General features: G+C 39.5%; 1 protein-coding gene across 3 annotated transcripts in view; it reads right to left on the bottom strand.

Moving 5' to 3' along the window:
- Nucleotides 1-917: 917 nt before the first annotated feature.
- chchd6b (coiled-coil-helix-coiled-coil-helix domain containing 6b) overlaps nt 918-14,437 on the bottom strand; it is a 47,992-nt gene continuing 34,472 nt past the window's right edge. For all 3 annotated transcript variants that reach the window (XM_047814178.1, XM_047814180.1, XM_027147140.2), the window contains 2 exons: nt 9,977-10,112; nt 918-1,297 (listed from right to left, as the gene is read on the bottom strand). In XM_047814178.1, coding sequence (XP_047670134.1) covers nt 1,271-1,297; nt 9,977-10,112 — 163 coding nt within the window. In that variant the 3' untranslated portion in view covers nt 918-1,270. The remainder of the gene's footprint in view (nt 1,298-9,976; nt 10,113-14,437) is intronic.

The following is a 14,437-nucleotide window of genomic DNA, read 5'->3' as shown; positions in this document are numbered from 1 at the left end:
GGGGACTAAAAGGCCAATTCCTTCCATTTATGATGGGGAGAGATTCAATCCTCCATAGCAAAGCACGACTTATTGGGGTCAAAAAACGGATCGGAGAAACTCTTGCTGCCGAACACAGGCACAAAGAGAGACGACGCTTTCGAAAGGTAGAGAGTGTGAGGAGAAAGCAGCATTTAATAAAAAGAATCTGTGACTGTGAGAGAGCTGCACTTTCGAGGCTAAAGGTTATCGCACTTCCTCTGAACCCCACTCCTGACAACGCACACACTCCGCTGTTACCATGGCAACATCCGCCGCACAATGACGAGAGGTGTCAAGGCTTGTAGGAGCTACCTGAACATTCGTACACTGGAGAACATTCCTTAGACAGAGGAGAGATGCAGAACTTAGAAATAGAAAAGAGAGAGAGATTGAGAGAGTGTAAGAGAGAGAAAACGCAACCAAGTGAGACAAAGAGAGTGTGTTTGAGAGGTAGAGAATGACAGAGTAAGAGACAGTGTAAGATGATAGTGTGTTCAAGGTTACTGCGGAACAGACCTTTGCGTGTTCATTAAGGATTCCAAAAGATAATTGGCTTTGGAGATGAGTTTTAGAGAGAGAGAGAGAGAGAGAGAGAGAGAGAGAGAGAGAGAAGAAAAGTGCCCATGCATTTGTGTGTTAGCCCTCTGATTCAAAGAAAATAACAGTATTTGTCACCTATATCACATGTATGGTAATACACACATTGAGTATCTAAAATAGTATATGCAGACTGTGTGTGTGTGTGTGTGTGTGTGTGTGTGTGTGTGTGTGTGAGAGAGAGAGAGAAAGAGAGAGAGAGAGAGAGAGAGAGAGAGAGAGAGAGAGAGAGAGAGAGAGAGAGAGAGAGAGAGAGAGAGAGACTAATATAGCAGTACAGTCTGAATGCTTGCACTGGATTGACTGGTGTTGTAGATGTTTTATTGTGTAAGATGTGCCACCGTCAAGATAACTATATACCAGCAAATCAACATCTCTGCAAACATACAAACACACACATACACGCGCGTGTATGTGCGCCAAGATAATATCTTCCTCGTTCCACAGTCGAAGAGGGAGTTCTGTCAAACACAAACATTTTTTTAATATATATACATAAACAAAAGAAATAGTTTGCAGGAATGCTGCCGGTCCTCCATAGTGGCTCTCATACGTGCACGTTGAAAACTATACTGTTGGATTTTACTGGTGAATTATAGTGTCACTCTTTTCTTTTTCTTCATGCTCACAGTCATCTTCGGCACCTTCGTCTTCACGATCCATGGTTGACCATTAAGTTCTGCACAGGAAAGAGCGAAAAAAAGGCAGCTGTTTACATTCATCACTCACTTCTTTACCACACATTGCTCTCTGAGCACTTCTCTTAAAAGAGTTATTGGAATCTAAAAGAGGAATATACACACAAAATTCTAGTCTGTAAAACACATTAAACCTCAGCGCTGTTAAATTCTTGATTCTGACTGGTCAGAAGGTGTTCATTTTCTATAATAGCACAGCTCTGCAGTAACAGCCACAGGGCAAATCACAGGTTTATACTAATGCACTCTTCTTCATACGTTATTGTTTCTATAGTAACAGCTAATACGGAGGGACTTGTTTGGTGGACAAAAAGAAACCCCATAACTGTTTATATATTGTCATTGTCTGTTAGGAGACATAAGGCTAGGCTGTTCCTCTTTTTTTCAGGATCGAGGCCTCTGGGTTTCTCAATTACATGACAATTTGCATGTTTTTTCTTGTTAAAAGGAAGAGAGAGGGAAAAAAGAGATTATTGTGGGGGATATGCTGTTCTTTAACAAAAAAAAGTCAAGTTTTGTCAAGGTAACAGTCCCCAGGTCAGGTCAGGTCAGGTCAGGCTGTATTACCCTACCGTAGTGTTGATTTGTTTCCTATAACAGAATGCTTATTAAGTACCTAATAAACATAGTCCTTGTGTGGGGTATGTAATGTATGAACTAGGCTAGAGAAGAAATGCTGTCCTCTGAAAATAATTTATCCAACACTACAGGATAAGGAGGCAACACGATGGTGCAGTGAGCTGAGCGGTGCAGTAACAGCCCTAGGGTAGCCGGTTTGATCTTGACTCCGTGTTACAGTGTGTGCTGAGTTTGGCAAGTTCTCCATGTCTTCTCTCCTCCGGGTTCTCCGGTTTCCAAACATGCCAGTACTTGAAGTGGCTACACAAAATTGCCAAAAAAGGTGTGAATGAGTGTGTGAACACTAAGGTCAGGGCTCTGTGTATGTGCTCTCGAGTTCTTCCACTCCAACTTTGGCAAACCATGTCTTCATGGAGCTCTCTTTGTGCACAGGGGCATTGTCATGCTTGAACAGGTCTCTTTATTCCAGTGAAGGGAAACTGTAATGGTACAGTATACAAAGATATCCTATACAATTGTGTGCTTCTAACTTTGTGTTAACAGTTTAGAGAAGTGTGTGATGGTCATATAGTACATGAACAGATGCCTTTTTTCTTCAGACACAGTCTGCTGCTACTACTACAGTGAGACAACAGTGAGTTTAAAAGAACAACAAAAATAGGAATGGATTCTTTAATTCTTTAAAAATTGAAGCTGCTAAGAACAAATAACAGAAGACAATGAGTTATTGGCAAGGAGCTTCCCAAGGAGCCAAACAAACAGCTACATAATTGATTATAAAAAGAATGCAGATATATTTAATCATTTTTCACTGTCTAATTTGGCCACCTGCCTGCTCTCTCTTATAATACTTTTTTAACTGCTGCTCATGTTGTCACAGGGTAGCACAGCAGGCTCAGATGAAAGCACTATCTAGCCTCTTCAGCATTCACAAGCTCACAGATGCTCACAATTGGCTAGAGTCACTGTGATTGACAGGGAAGAGAGAGAAGGCTATTCCTCCCACCCAGAAAGCTATAACCATTTTTGCTAACTTGGCTCCTAGATTTGAATAATCTCCTGATGATTAAGTGAATGCTTTTGCTGCCACACCACATACTCTGATTCATACCCCAGCACAGACAGTTCACCTACACACGTTTCTGGGAAGTAGGAGGAATCCGGAAACCTGAAGAAAACTAAAAAAAAAAAAAAAAAAAAACCAGGCTAAAAACATGCTCATACACAATAAATTGAGTACAGGATCAAACCTGATGCCATGGAGCTACAAGGTGGTAATGATACCCTCCACTGGTCGCAGTAGTCCTTAGCATAGTTTGTACAGTATGAACTTCACTACAATGCTCACAGATTTTTCACACACTAATCTTACAAGAATCTGGTGCCATCTTTTCAAAGCATCATCCATTTTCATTACAACTACTCTTTTGCAGTGGAGAAGTGTGGAATGGTTCCAGACTAAGGTACCCTGTCAGTGAAAATGGCAGGAAGAGAGAGGCAAGGAAAGATGCACTCTTGATTAAAGGGATACTAATGGGAATTGGTGCTTTATCACATTTAGTGTGATAACCACAATGTGATTGCTTTGAAAGAAAAAAAAAAAACACTGACTTCATTTCATTCTGCTGTCTGAACGGAGTGTGTGCGAGTGTGTGTGTGTGTGTGTGTGTGTTACTTATTGCCTGTCTAGAGGTTCTCTGCAGCAGCTACGGAGATGTTGAAGGCACGTTATCAGTAAGCAGTGCTGTGCGGGTATGTCATCCGTTCAGTGGGAGGGGTAATAATGCTGTGTTATAACGACACTGATCAAGCACTCCAGTGGAGCGAATGTGTGTGTGTGTGTGTTTGTCAAGGGGAGACAGAAAGTGAAAGACTGCATGCACACTGCGAAAAAGACAGAAAACGCAAGCAGGTGTGTGTATTTTATTGTCTCCCTCATATCGGTGTCACTTTGCCAGCCAGCACCTCTGTGTAAGATTATCCTAAAAAGCTCTCTCCCTTCCATCTTTCTCCTGCTCCCTGAAGCCTTTATTCCTTCTATTCCTCTCACTGGTGTGTCTAGATATTTAGATATTAAGGGACAGCAGCACATAAGTGGACATAGGACCAAGCTGCATTTGTACAACATTCCTTAATTTAAAATTAATGGCTATGTAATGACTATGCATCAGCTTCATAGTTGCCCTTTAGTTCCTAACACCTAAGAGATTTATTTAAAACACCTACAGCGCTTAAACGATCATTTCACTCAAAATGAGCTAGATGTAATTCATTATATCGGCAGGAGTTGGAGAGAATACTAGAACTCTGTGAATAAATACATGACAGATTGGTTTCACTTCAGAACCCAGAAATGGTCATACAGAGGAAATGATAACATATATATTCTGTCTAAACAGGTTTTAATCACATCTAAACCTTTTGGAGTACAGCTGGATCATTCAGAAGGAGATGTGAATCAATTTTATGCATTCAAAGTTGCAATAATCATGTGGCTGGAAACCAGAAATGCTGCAATAAAATAGCCATCAAAACAAGTTTAATGATTAAAGCATCATCCTCAAAAATAAAATAATTAGCATGAAACATTTAGTACAAAAATATTTTTTAACATTTAAACCAGACCAAAAATGCAGATTTAAAGAAAATTTAGTTGAACAGGATCATCATTAAGAAAACATAATGAACATCGTTGTTCCTTGTTTTGTTTCAGTGCTGCAGTGCTTTTGGGGATTTTTTTTTTTTTTTAGTTCTAATGCACTGGACGGATTTTGTGACTGAGAGTGACGGCCCTTAAAATAGTCAAATCCTGATCAGTGCTCTAACTTTTGAACAAAGGAGCTGATTGAGACACAGCCATTAACTGTTCCTCCTGTTAAACTGAGCAATTGTATCCATCTTCACTGATCAGCTAGTCTTAGGATTTCTTTCTTTCGAGTCATTAATAAAAAATAAGAAACAAACTTTCTCAAATACCGTATGTCTTGTGTAATTGCTTCTTTTACAAATAAATGTATTTGTATCCAATTTGATAAATTAAGCCTAGTGTGAATCATATAATTAGTTAATGTTTCAAAAATACTGACAATACCTATAGCGTTTTCAGGAAACGTTGATGTGATTTTGATGCAATTTATCACATCACAATTACAGTGTCATATCACCCAGAACTACACTGACACTTTATTATTATTATTATTATTATTATTATTTAGTAATTAATTAATTTGTTTTTACTTTTCCTCGTTTTTTCTCTCTTGCTCTTTCTTCCTATCTAAAGTTCAGGCTTTACTATTTTGGATCAATGTGCAAGATGGTGTGTTAATGTCACTGGAAGTGAATGAAGATGTCTACCTGACAGACAACTGGTCAACCAATTTGCTCCACATGCGGCTACGTGTCCCAACATGCCGGCTCATTTTATAAAGGCCATTCCCACAATGCAAAGCAAACAGAGAATAAAAAAAAAATAAAATCACCCAGCAGTCAGAGAAGTGGAGAGGGCAAGAGTGAATGAGAGGAAGATCAAAAGACCGACAGAAGCAGAACGATAAAAGAAAGATGAATAAGCGAACAAAAATAAGGGACACTTCATTGGATTGACATTTCTCTTTGGTTCTGGGATTTAAATTAAACGTGAGCACAACAGCAGCATCCGGGATAAAAAAAGACTGCACTATAGCAGTTCAGAGTGGAAAGGCACAATGAAATACCCTTAAGACAAGAAAAGCGCAGGGACGAACGGCAGTCCAGAAGAGATAATACAGTGAGATAATGTCACAGACTGTGTGCCTCACATGGACAGACTTAACATTTCCACAGCTTATAAAGAGGATGGTTTAAACAATGCCTGTCAGCCTCACTAAATATATGAGTAAAATCACTAGGCAGGCACCCACACATATGCATGAAATATATGCCCAATATGCCAAGGGAAATGTCAGAGACACATTACATTTCAGTGTTTATGCTTCTGCTTGTCTTTTTTTAGCACTGCTTCTCTTTTTATTGTGCTCACTCACTTAATGACACCTCTTTTTTTTTCCAAGGGAAAAAAGAACACTCCATAGCCTATCACTATAACAATAATGCTTGTGTGTCTGTAACTAGCCTCTTTTTGGCACCATTATTAGACCAGCCTGAGCTGCAGATGGGAGCTAGTCTCTCTTTGCAAATATCCAATGCTCCTTCAGTGCTTTGAGGACTGTGACCCTGGGTTAAACTAGCTCTTTCTCCGATGTTGGGGTGTCATAATATTCGGGTAGCAATAGATTCTGATACAGTGGACCAGGATTTATAAAGGCACTCATGGAGAACAAATTTGGTGCCACAAAACCTAGACCTAAGAATAAGAATGAACTCCTAAATGAAGTGTTTAGGAGAGCATCTCAGACTATTATGAGTAATAAAAGGCTCTTCTGAGCTCAGAACAGCGAATGATTGATAATGTAGAGCTCATAAAGGCGGTTCTGGGTATGACAAATTTCTCATTTTTAATTCCAGATTTAATTAGTAATGAAAAATCTTTAGCTATAAAAAACACTGTAATAACGGCTGATTGAGCACATCGGACACTACGTGTGGTCATCTAGCTGTTCTGTTCATTTGATCGCAGGGGGGGGGGGGGGGGGGGTCCCCGGCTCATTTATTTCCTAGAAAATTACAGATGTTTTTAAACCTTTTATTTTTAACATCTTCTATCTGTCTTTCTGCAAAAATCACATTAAAACACATTAAAAATACAGTAAAAACACAGGTCAAGAGCTACACAAAATGTGACCTCTGTGACTTTGACCTCTGCATGGTTGTTGGTTTCAGATGAGCTGGTTTGAATATTTTTATGCACAACAGACCCTAGAGTTTACACAGAATGGTGTGAAAAACAAACAATCGTTCAGGGAAAGGCAGTTCTGTGGGTGGAAATGCAGTGCTAATGAGACAGGTCAGATGAGAATGGACAGAACGGATCGAGCTGACAGGAAGTCTACGTTAACTCAATTAAAACCAATCTAAACAGAAAAGAATCTCAGGAAAAAGGAAATGTTGAGATGAATGGGCTACAACAGCACTAACTCCTACTAGCCAGGAACACAAATCTTAGGCTACTACAATTGGCACAGCCCCAACTCGGTTAAGTGACATGAGTGCAGCTGGCCTGATGGTTTTACTGCAGCATTTTTGGGACCATTTGGCCCATAATCGTGAGAACCAAGGTCCGACATGAGGGTATGCTCAGGTTGGTTTGTGGTCAAAGCTCAAATTATCTGCTTCTCAGGAACCGTAAGCTGAATTTGTACTGCAGATTAGTATACAGATGCAGGACACCAGTTTCTAAGGATGTCTCGATTACTTAAAAAACATGTCCATCATCGGTTATTCAGCATCCATCAGGGATTTTGCAGGGTCTTCATGAAACAGCACATCCATTATTGTTTTTGTGGTGTTCCAGGCAACTTGGCAGGACCTGACCACTTGTCAAGTGTTTATTCAATACTGTATATTAGTGTAATGGACTGGGGTCGATCTATTTAAGGCTATATGACTTACTTCAGATTTAAGGTTTACTAAAGTTAAATTGTACTTCTTTCAGTAGTTACTCTAAACATTTATAACACATTTGTTACTCCCAGCTTTTAAGTGGGATTTTATTCTGTCTTAAGCAGACATTTATGCCTAATTTAGTAGAAATGTTCAAATAGTTTATGCCAACTTAACTCCACCACTATGCTCAGGTGTTCTGAAGCAGCATGTATAAAAAAATATTAATTGATCAGTTAAGAGCTCATTAATATCTCTTCTGAATTACACTGGTTTTCTAAGATATCTGTAGTTCTAATTTAGAGGTTTTTTTTAGTTCTCTTTTTATCTCTCAGGGCAAGTCGTGGCCTAATGGTTAGAGAGTCTGACTCGTAATCCTAAGGTTGTGGGTTCGAGTCTCGGGCTGGCCACGACTGAGGTGCCCTTGAGCAAGGCACCAAATACCCCAACTGCTCCCCGGGCGCCGCAGCATAAATGGCTGCCCACTGCTCCGGGTGTGTGTGTGTTCACTGCTGTGTGTGTGCACTTTGGATGGGTCAAATGCAGAGAACGAATTCTGAGTATGGGTCACCGTACTTAGCCGTATGTCACTTCACTTCACTTTCAAGTCTCTATTTATCTCTACGCTCTGGTGTCCCAGTCTCTCTTTATCTCTACACTCTGGTGTCCCAGTCTCTATTTATCTCTACACTCTGGTGTCCCAGTCTCTATTTATCTCTACACTCTGGTGTCCCAGTCTCTCTTTATATCTATACTCTGGTGTCCCAGTCTCTATTTATCTCTACACTCTGGTGTCCCAGTCTCTCTTTATCTCTACACTCTCGTGTCCCAGTCTCTAGTTATCTCTACACTCTGGTGTCCCAGTCTCTCTTTATATCTATACTCTGGTGTCCCAGTCTCTATTTATCTCTACACTCTGGTGTCCCAGTCTCTCTTTATATCTATACTATGGTGTCCCAGTCTGTCTTTATCTCTGACTTTTTTTTTTTATCTCTACACTCTGGTGTCCCAGTCTCTCTATTGCTACACATGGAGTCCCAGTCTCTCTTTAGCTCTACACTCTGGTGTCTCAGTCTCTCTTTTTTGCTACACTATGGAGTCCCAGTCTCTCTTTATCTCTACACTCTGGTGTCCCAGTCTCTATTTATCTCTACACTCTGGTGTCCCAGTCTCTCTTTATATCTATACTCTGGTGTCCCAGTCTCTCTTTAGAGCTTTAGCTCTCTTTTCTCTTTATTTAGATCTAGACCCCAAGGACTGGTCCGCTCTTTCTTTAGTACATGATGATGGTGTTTTATTCTAGATTAATCCCTATACTGAGTTCATGGATTTTCTTAAACAGAATACATCAGTACTTTTTTTTTTATCACTGCATTCTGATTTTCTAGACTGGATTCAGACCTGCACTCTAATGTTCTGGTTTATATTTAGCATTTTCACTGGAGTTTTGGTTTCTTTTTAACACCACAGTATGATATTCTGGAGCTCATTTGCAGTTTAGGAGCTGCCATATCTCTAAAGAGCAGGCTCTGGTAATTTGAACATTTTTGTAAAAAAAAAACTGTCACATAAGGTCTGCGGTCTTTATACAGCAGTGACAGTTTCTAGTGAAGAATGGGAGTGGACAGGATGGCATGGTGATGTCTAACTGACAGATGAGTGGTGAACCAATTTGCTTCAGATTAGTCAGTGTTGTGGTTTCTGTTTAGGACTAGGCTCTGATGTTCTGGTTTCTTTTTACCATTGGACTCTTGGTGTTTGGGAGCTGCTGGCAGCCTGCACAGTCTAGTTGGCATCATGCCACACCACACGCCAGCATTAGAGCTCAAGGGCTCGACCGCTTACCCGCACACTCTTTGAGATGTGTGTAATAAGTGCACGCGCACACACACACACACACACACACACACACACACACACACACACACACACACACACACACACACACAGACTGTCTTTAATGAAAGCTGTTGTTCCCGTTCGTTCTGCAAAATGCATGAGTGAGTCTGTATTAAAAGAAGCTTTGTGTTCTACACACAGATAAAAGGCTTTATGCATTGAACACACAGACACACGATAATACAAGCCACTGCATTTTAATATCCTGAGTGAAAATTAGCAAAACATGTTTCACGATGCCCAAATATCCTCTTGCACATTAGCACAAAAATGATTTTTACTTTAGCAGAAAAAAGACCCCATAGAAATGAGGCATCAATTTTAAATATAAATAAATACAAATATCTATATAAATATTCCGCCTAATGCAGACACACACACACAAAACACACACAACACACATGCTTCCTGAGGACTGCATATAACTTTACCTCTAACCTTAACTTCAGTAACCAAACAAAAACACTTTTCCCCTTTTAGATTTTTATTAAAATAAAAGCTGATTTTATTTTAAACTAAATGAATAAAAAAATTATATTTTATTGTGGGAACCAGCCAAAAGTGACCATAATGTTAAACCTGTTGGATGTACCTATCCTTGTGGGAACACACACAGGCAGAGAGAGAGAGAGAGAGAGACTCACCTTCTTGGCTGTATTAATGCAGTTCATATATTCCTTTGCCAGGCCGGAGCAGTGCAAAGTCTGGTGTCTGTTCTCTTGAAAACAGCTCAGCACCTTAGATTGCATCTCTGAACAAATGGGAACTGTGTTCCTCGGTCTGAGTGAAAAAGGAGAAAAACAATGTAAATCTACAATATGTTATGGAGTACAAATACAGAGATGATAATATTCTGTTGCAACATTTCAATATAGAATACTGATGCAGTACACAAATCCTCAAGACACGCTCATCTATGACTAGAAACTCGACTTTGTGGGAGTTTTATGGGACTCCGATTTTGACAAAGTAAATTAGCTTGGAGAGTAATTGTCTCTTTAACATGAAATAACAATTTCAAATCATAGCTTTCTGTAACTCTTTAAAGCAGTCTAAGTAGCTCTGCTTATACAGATATTGCTTTTCAGAAATGAACTTGTCTGTGCAGACAGTCAGGGTTGTTACACCACCCCACTGCTAGGATCCCTCCACTGGCTTCCAGTAGCTGCACGCATCAGATTCAAAACACTGATGCTGGCCTACAAAGCCAAAAATGGACCAGCTCCCTCTTACCTCAAAGCCCTCATCACTCCTCGCACTGCACCTCACACCCTCAGATCTACCAGCACTGCTTGACTGGTTCCACCATCTCTCAGGGTAAGAGGCAAGTATACTACAAGACTCTTTTCTGTTCTGGCACCAAGGTTTTCCACTGGCTATTTTCAAATGACGGTTGAAGACCTGCTTACACATGAAACACTTCAACTAGCACTTCTTTCCCTATCTTTTGCATTTATAAAGAAATAATAAAAAAAACACAACCTTTGACACTTTTTCATTGTAACTTTTAACAAATGTTTTAAACTCATGGTGTCTTAAGTCTGTAACCTAGTGAGCCAGAATTAACGTATTCAATGTTCGAGGTTTAAGCACTTATGTACATCGCTCTGGATAAGGGCATCTGCCAAATGCTGTAAATGTAAATGTAAATTACACAACTTTACCCAAATTTCATTTAATGCTTCGCAAAATCCTATTTTACCATTTATAATGGTACAACCCAAATTTTGCGGAGGTATAATATTAGAGGAAAAGTCCACCATGAAACACATTAAACATTTAGTTTGTGATGTGTTTACCAATTCTGGTGCCAGCTTGTTGATTGAGGATTTATTTTTCCATTTACTTTTATGGGATTTGGCAGATGCGCTTATACAGAACAACTTATAGAAGTGCTTTGATGTGTCTATCAATAAATTCACCCTGATAGTGGTTTGCTAGATCACGGACTGAGAATAACATCAGACTAATAACTCTAAAAAGAGAAGAGTTATGACAAGCTCAAATGTAAGTAATAACATTACACTTTTGCTATATGAGATTGAGGATATAAGCTGGACTGCAAGTTCTAGAATGTAATGCACTAGAATGCACTGTTTTCAGTGGCATCCAAAACGTATTTTATAATTAAAGTCTGAGTGAACTTTTATAGTTTAAATTTCTTACACTTACATGCTGGTCTATTTTCTCTTTGGTTAACTTTTTCCTACAAAGTGAGTTTGTTTAAATGCATGTCACAGCAACACACCAACCCATCTCTTGATAGGCTTCATTTTTCAAATCAATAAGGCCTGTACGCTTGATTTGGACTTGAGGGGAAATGATTTGGCTAAATACTGCTAGAGTTAGTATGCCTGCTCGCCCTGCTGATCAGAAAAGAATTAAATATCATCAAACATGGTGAATATTGCTGAAGTGCAAAATGAATGAACTTAATATATTTACTGTATTCATCCTAATGCAAACCCTTTTATGCTTGTGTAAAGCTTTTAGGGTATTGAGTGTAAACTAGGCAGCTATGTCCAGGTTTTTAAAGCAGTCCATATGTATCACAGCTAGTCTTACATAGCCAGAATTCTAGACTACTTTTACTGGCCAAGGACCACCCAAGACCAATCACAGACCATTTTAGTCAATGTCTTGTTTTAGGGCATGAAAGTGTAAAGTCGATGATCCCTAGAAAAACAAACCAGCATGCAACTATTGCTCGTTCATTTAAGAAAGTCCTGCCAATTAATGAGTCTATACTGTGAACTTCACATAATGTGGGAAATTCAGCAAAGTATTTCCAACTTGTGCCATGTGCATCAGATGTTCAACCAAAATGCATGACGTCTGAAGCTGAAACTACATCACCCCCAGCCCTCAGGGCAGTTTGGGTGCCTTACATGCAGCCTTAAGGACAGTATATGTATATCATGTCTCAGAGTTGGCATGATTCACATAAGCAGCCTCAAAAGCTATCAAAGATCCAGTGTGTGCCGCACTCAGCCTTCAGGGCCTTTTACATGCTACCTAGGCTATATAGCAACTAAATTGAGCCATAGCGAGCCTTTAGACAACTTACATGCATCAACCCAGTATTTAGGACAGTTTATGTGCTGTACATGTGGCTTTTAGGGCACCTCACCTGCATCAGTCAGTACATAGACAAACTGTTCTGTGTACCACAAGCCACCACCTGGGCACCAGCCTTTAAAGCAGCTCATATGCACCACACAGTTTTTTTTTATAAAGGCCCGTCACACATTGCTACACCACTCCATATTTCTCTGATGTTTTTCCACATTCACTGTAGCCTTTCCCGTCAGGCAGGTGGTGAAACTGAGCGCAGATACCTGCTAGATTTGATAAATACACCATTCATTCGCTTTTGGCACAGAGAGACTTGATTAGAGCCTGAGCTGATACTATAGGCTTACTGCGACCAGCTGCGCCTTGACACAAGATAAGCAATGCCACACCCTGATGAAGGGCGTCATTCATTATTCTCTCACACTATCAGAACGGCTGGACAGTAGATGGAGATGTCGGCATGGAAGGGACAGAGCTGGACAAAGGAACTACAACAGACAAGAAAAGCATAAGAGACAAAGGCTTGGACAAAGATGGAGAGACAGAGAGTAAAAATGACGGCCAGTGTGGAGGCTGAGAAATAGAAAAGGGCGAAAAGCACTTTCATATCCGTGTGTGCATGTGTGAAATGGACAGCCCTGTCTGCTGTAATGAATGTGCTGGTGCAAAGAGAGAGCAGAGTATGTGCAGCCTAATTGGCTTCAGTTATCCATCTCTCTACTGACCAGGAAACTATTGTGCTACACACACAGCTTGCACACACAAACACACGCACACACAGAGTTACAAATATAGAGAATTTTTCAAGGAATGTCATAGCAACCAACACATTTAGAAAGTGTTAGCTAGTTCACAGTTTATCGTCTTAGCTCGTTCTCAGTTTGACTGATTGCTACTTCAAATGTCATTTCAATCAAATGCCCTTTAATGTTGAGTGTGTGAATGTGGGAGAGGGAAGAAAAGCAAAGCGAAAGACATGAGGAAGAAGAGAAGAAAGATCCTCAGAGGAAATGCACTCAGAACTTCACTGAACATCTGGCTACAGCAGACATTTATGTCAGTGTTAATTAAAATTCTCATCAAAGGGCATCGTCTTCATTTCTCTGCTCAGATGTGCCTCGTGAATCATGAGTGCAAGGGTTCTTAGTGCACTTATTATAGATTTTAAGTGTAAGGATTCTTCGTCAACTTATTATAGAGTATACGCATAAGGGTTCTTACTAGCGCTGCAACGACAGCACATCATATTGTCCTCGATATGTTTACGTATGGAACAATACTTCCAACAGGCTCAATAACAAATTCGACTATTTGTCATAAAATAGCATTTATATGACATGTGGTGTAATAAACCTTTCAAATTACAAAGGAAATTTCACTTGGTGGGCTTGATTATCTCAATGCAGAAGAGGTTATAAGGCTTTAAAAAAAATAAACCATACACACAAGTGCCTTTGGCTGCATGAATTTATCTAACAGCAGAATGTGAAATCAAGCGCTCTGTGTTTCAGACACAACCCACACCCCTTGAGATTCACACCTGGAGGGTTGCCAGCATTGCATTTTTTAAATCGTCAAATTGTGGTAGGTTTGAAACAACAAATCAAAAATGCATATATACTCCGTGGTGAACTTTCCAAAACTACGCAAAGCAGTGAAAAATGTTGGATGAAGGATGTTCCTTCATTTAGTTAGGAATATAAAGTTAAGGGTAAGGGTACTTTGTATTTCATTCTAGATTATGATGGTAAAGCGATGTTGTTATTTATTATATTGTTATAAATGTAATGGTTGTGAATGCTGTAGATCCACAGTATAAGTGTAAAGATTTTTTTTTGTAAGTATAAAGGTCATAACTGTTATTCTAGATGATTAAATAAATATAACGGTTGCTGATGTAATTATTTTGATTATAAGTCTAATGGCTGTGTATGTACGTATTCTAAACTGAGTGTAAAGTTTTTGAACACCTTTATTCTAGATTAAATGCATAAAGATTGTAAACGCTTTTATTCACAATAAAAACGGAA

The sequence above is a fragment of the Tachysurus fulvidraco genome, chromosome 5, assembly GCF_022655615.1.
Source record: "Tachysurus fulvidraco isolate hzauxx_2018 chromosome 5, HZAU_PFXX_2.0, whole genome shotgun sequence".
In the NCBI taxonomy this organism is placed as follows: domain Eukaryota; kingdom Metazoa; phylum Chordata; class Actinopteri; order Siluriformes; family Bagridae; genus Tachysurus; species Tachysurus fulvidraco.
Note: the sequence above shows the minus strand (reverse complement) of the source record. Positions and strands in the feature narration are given on the sequence as shown.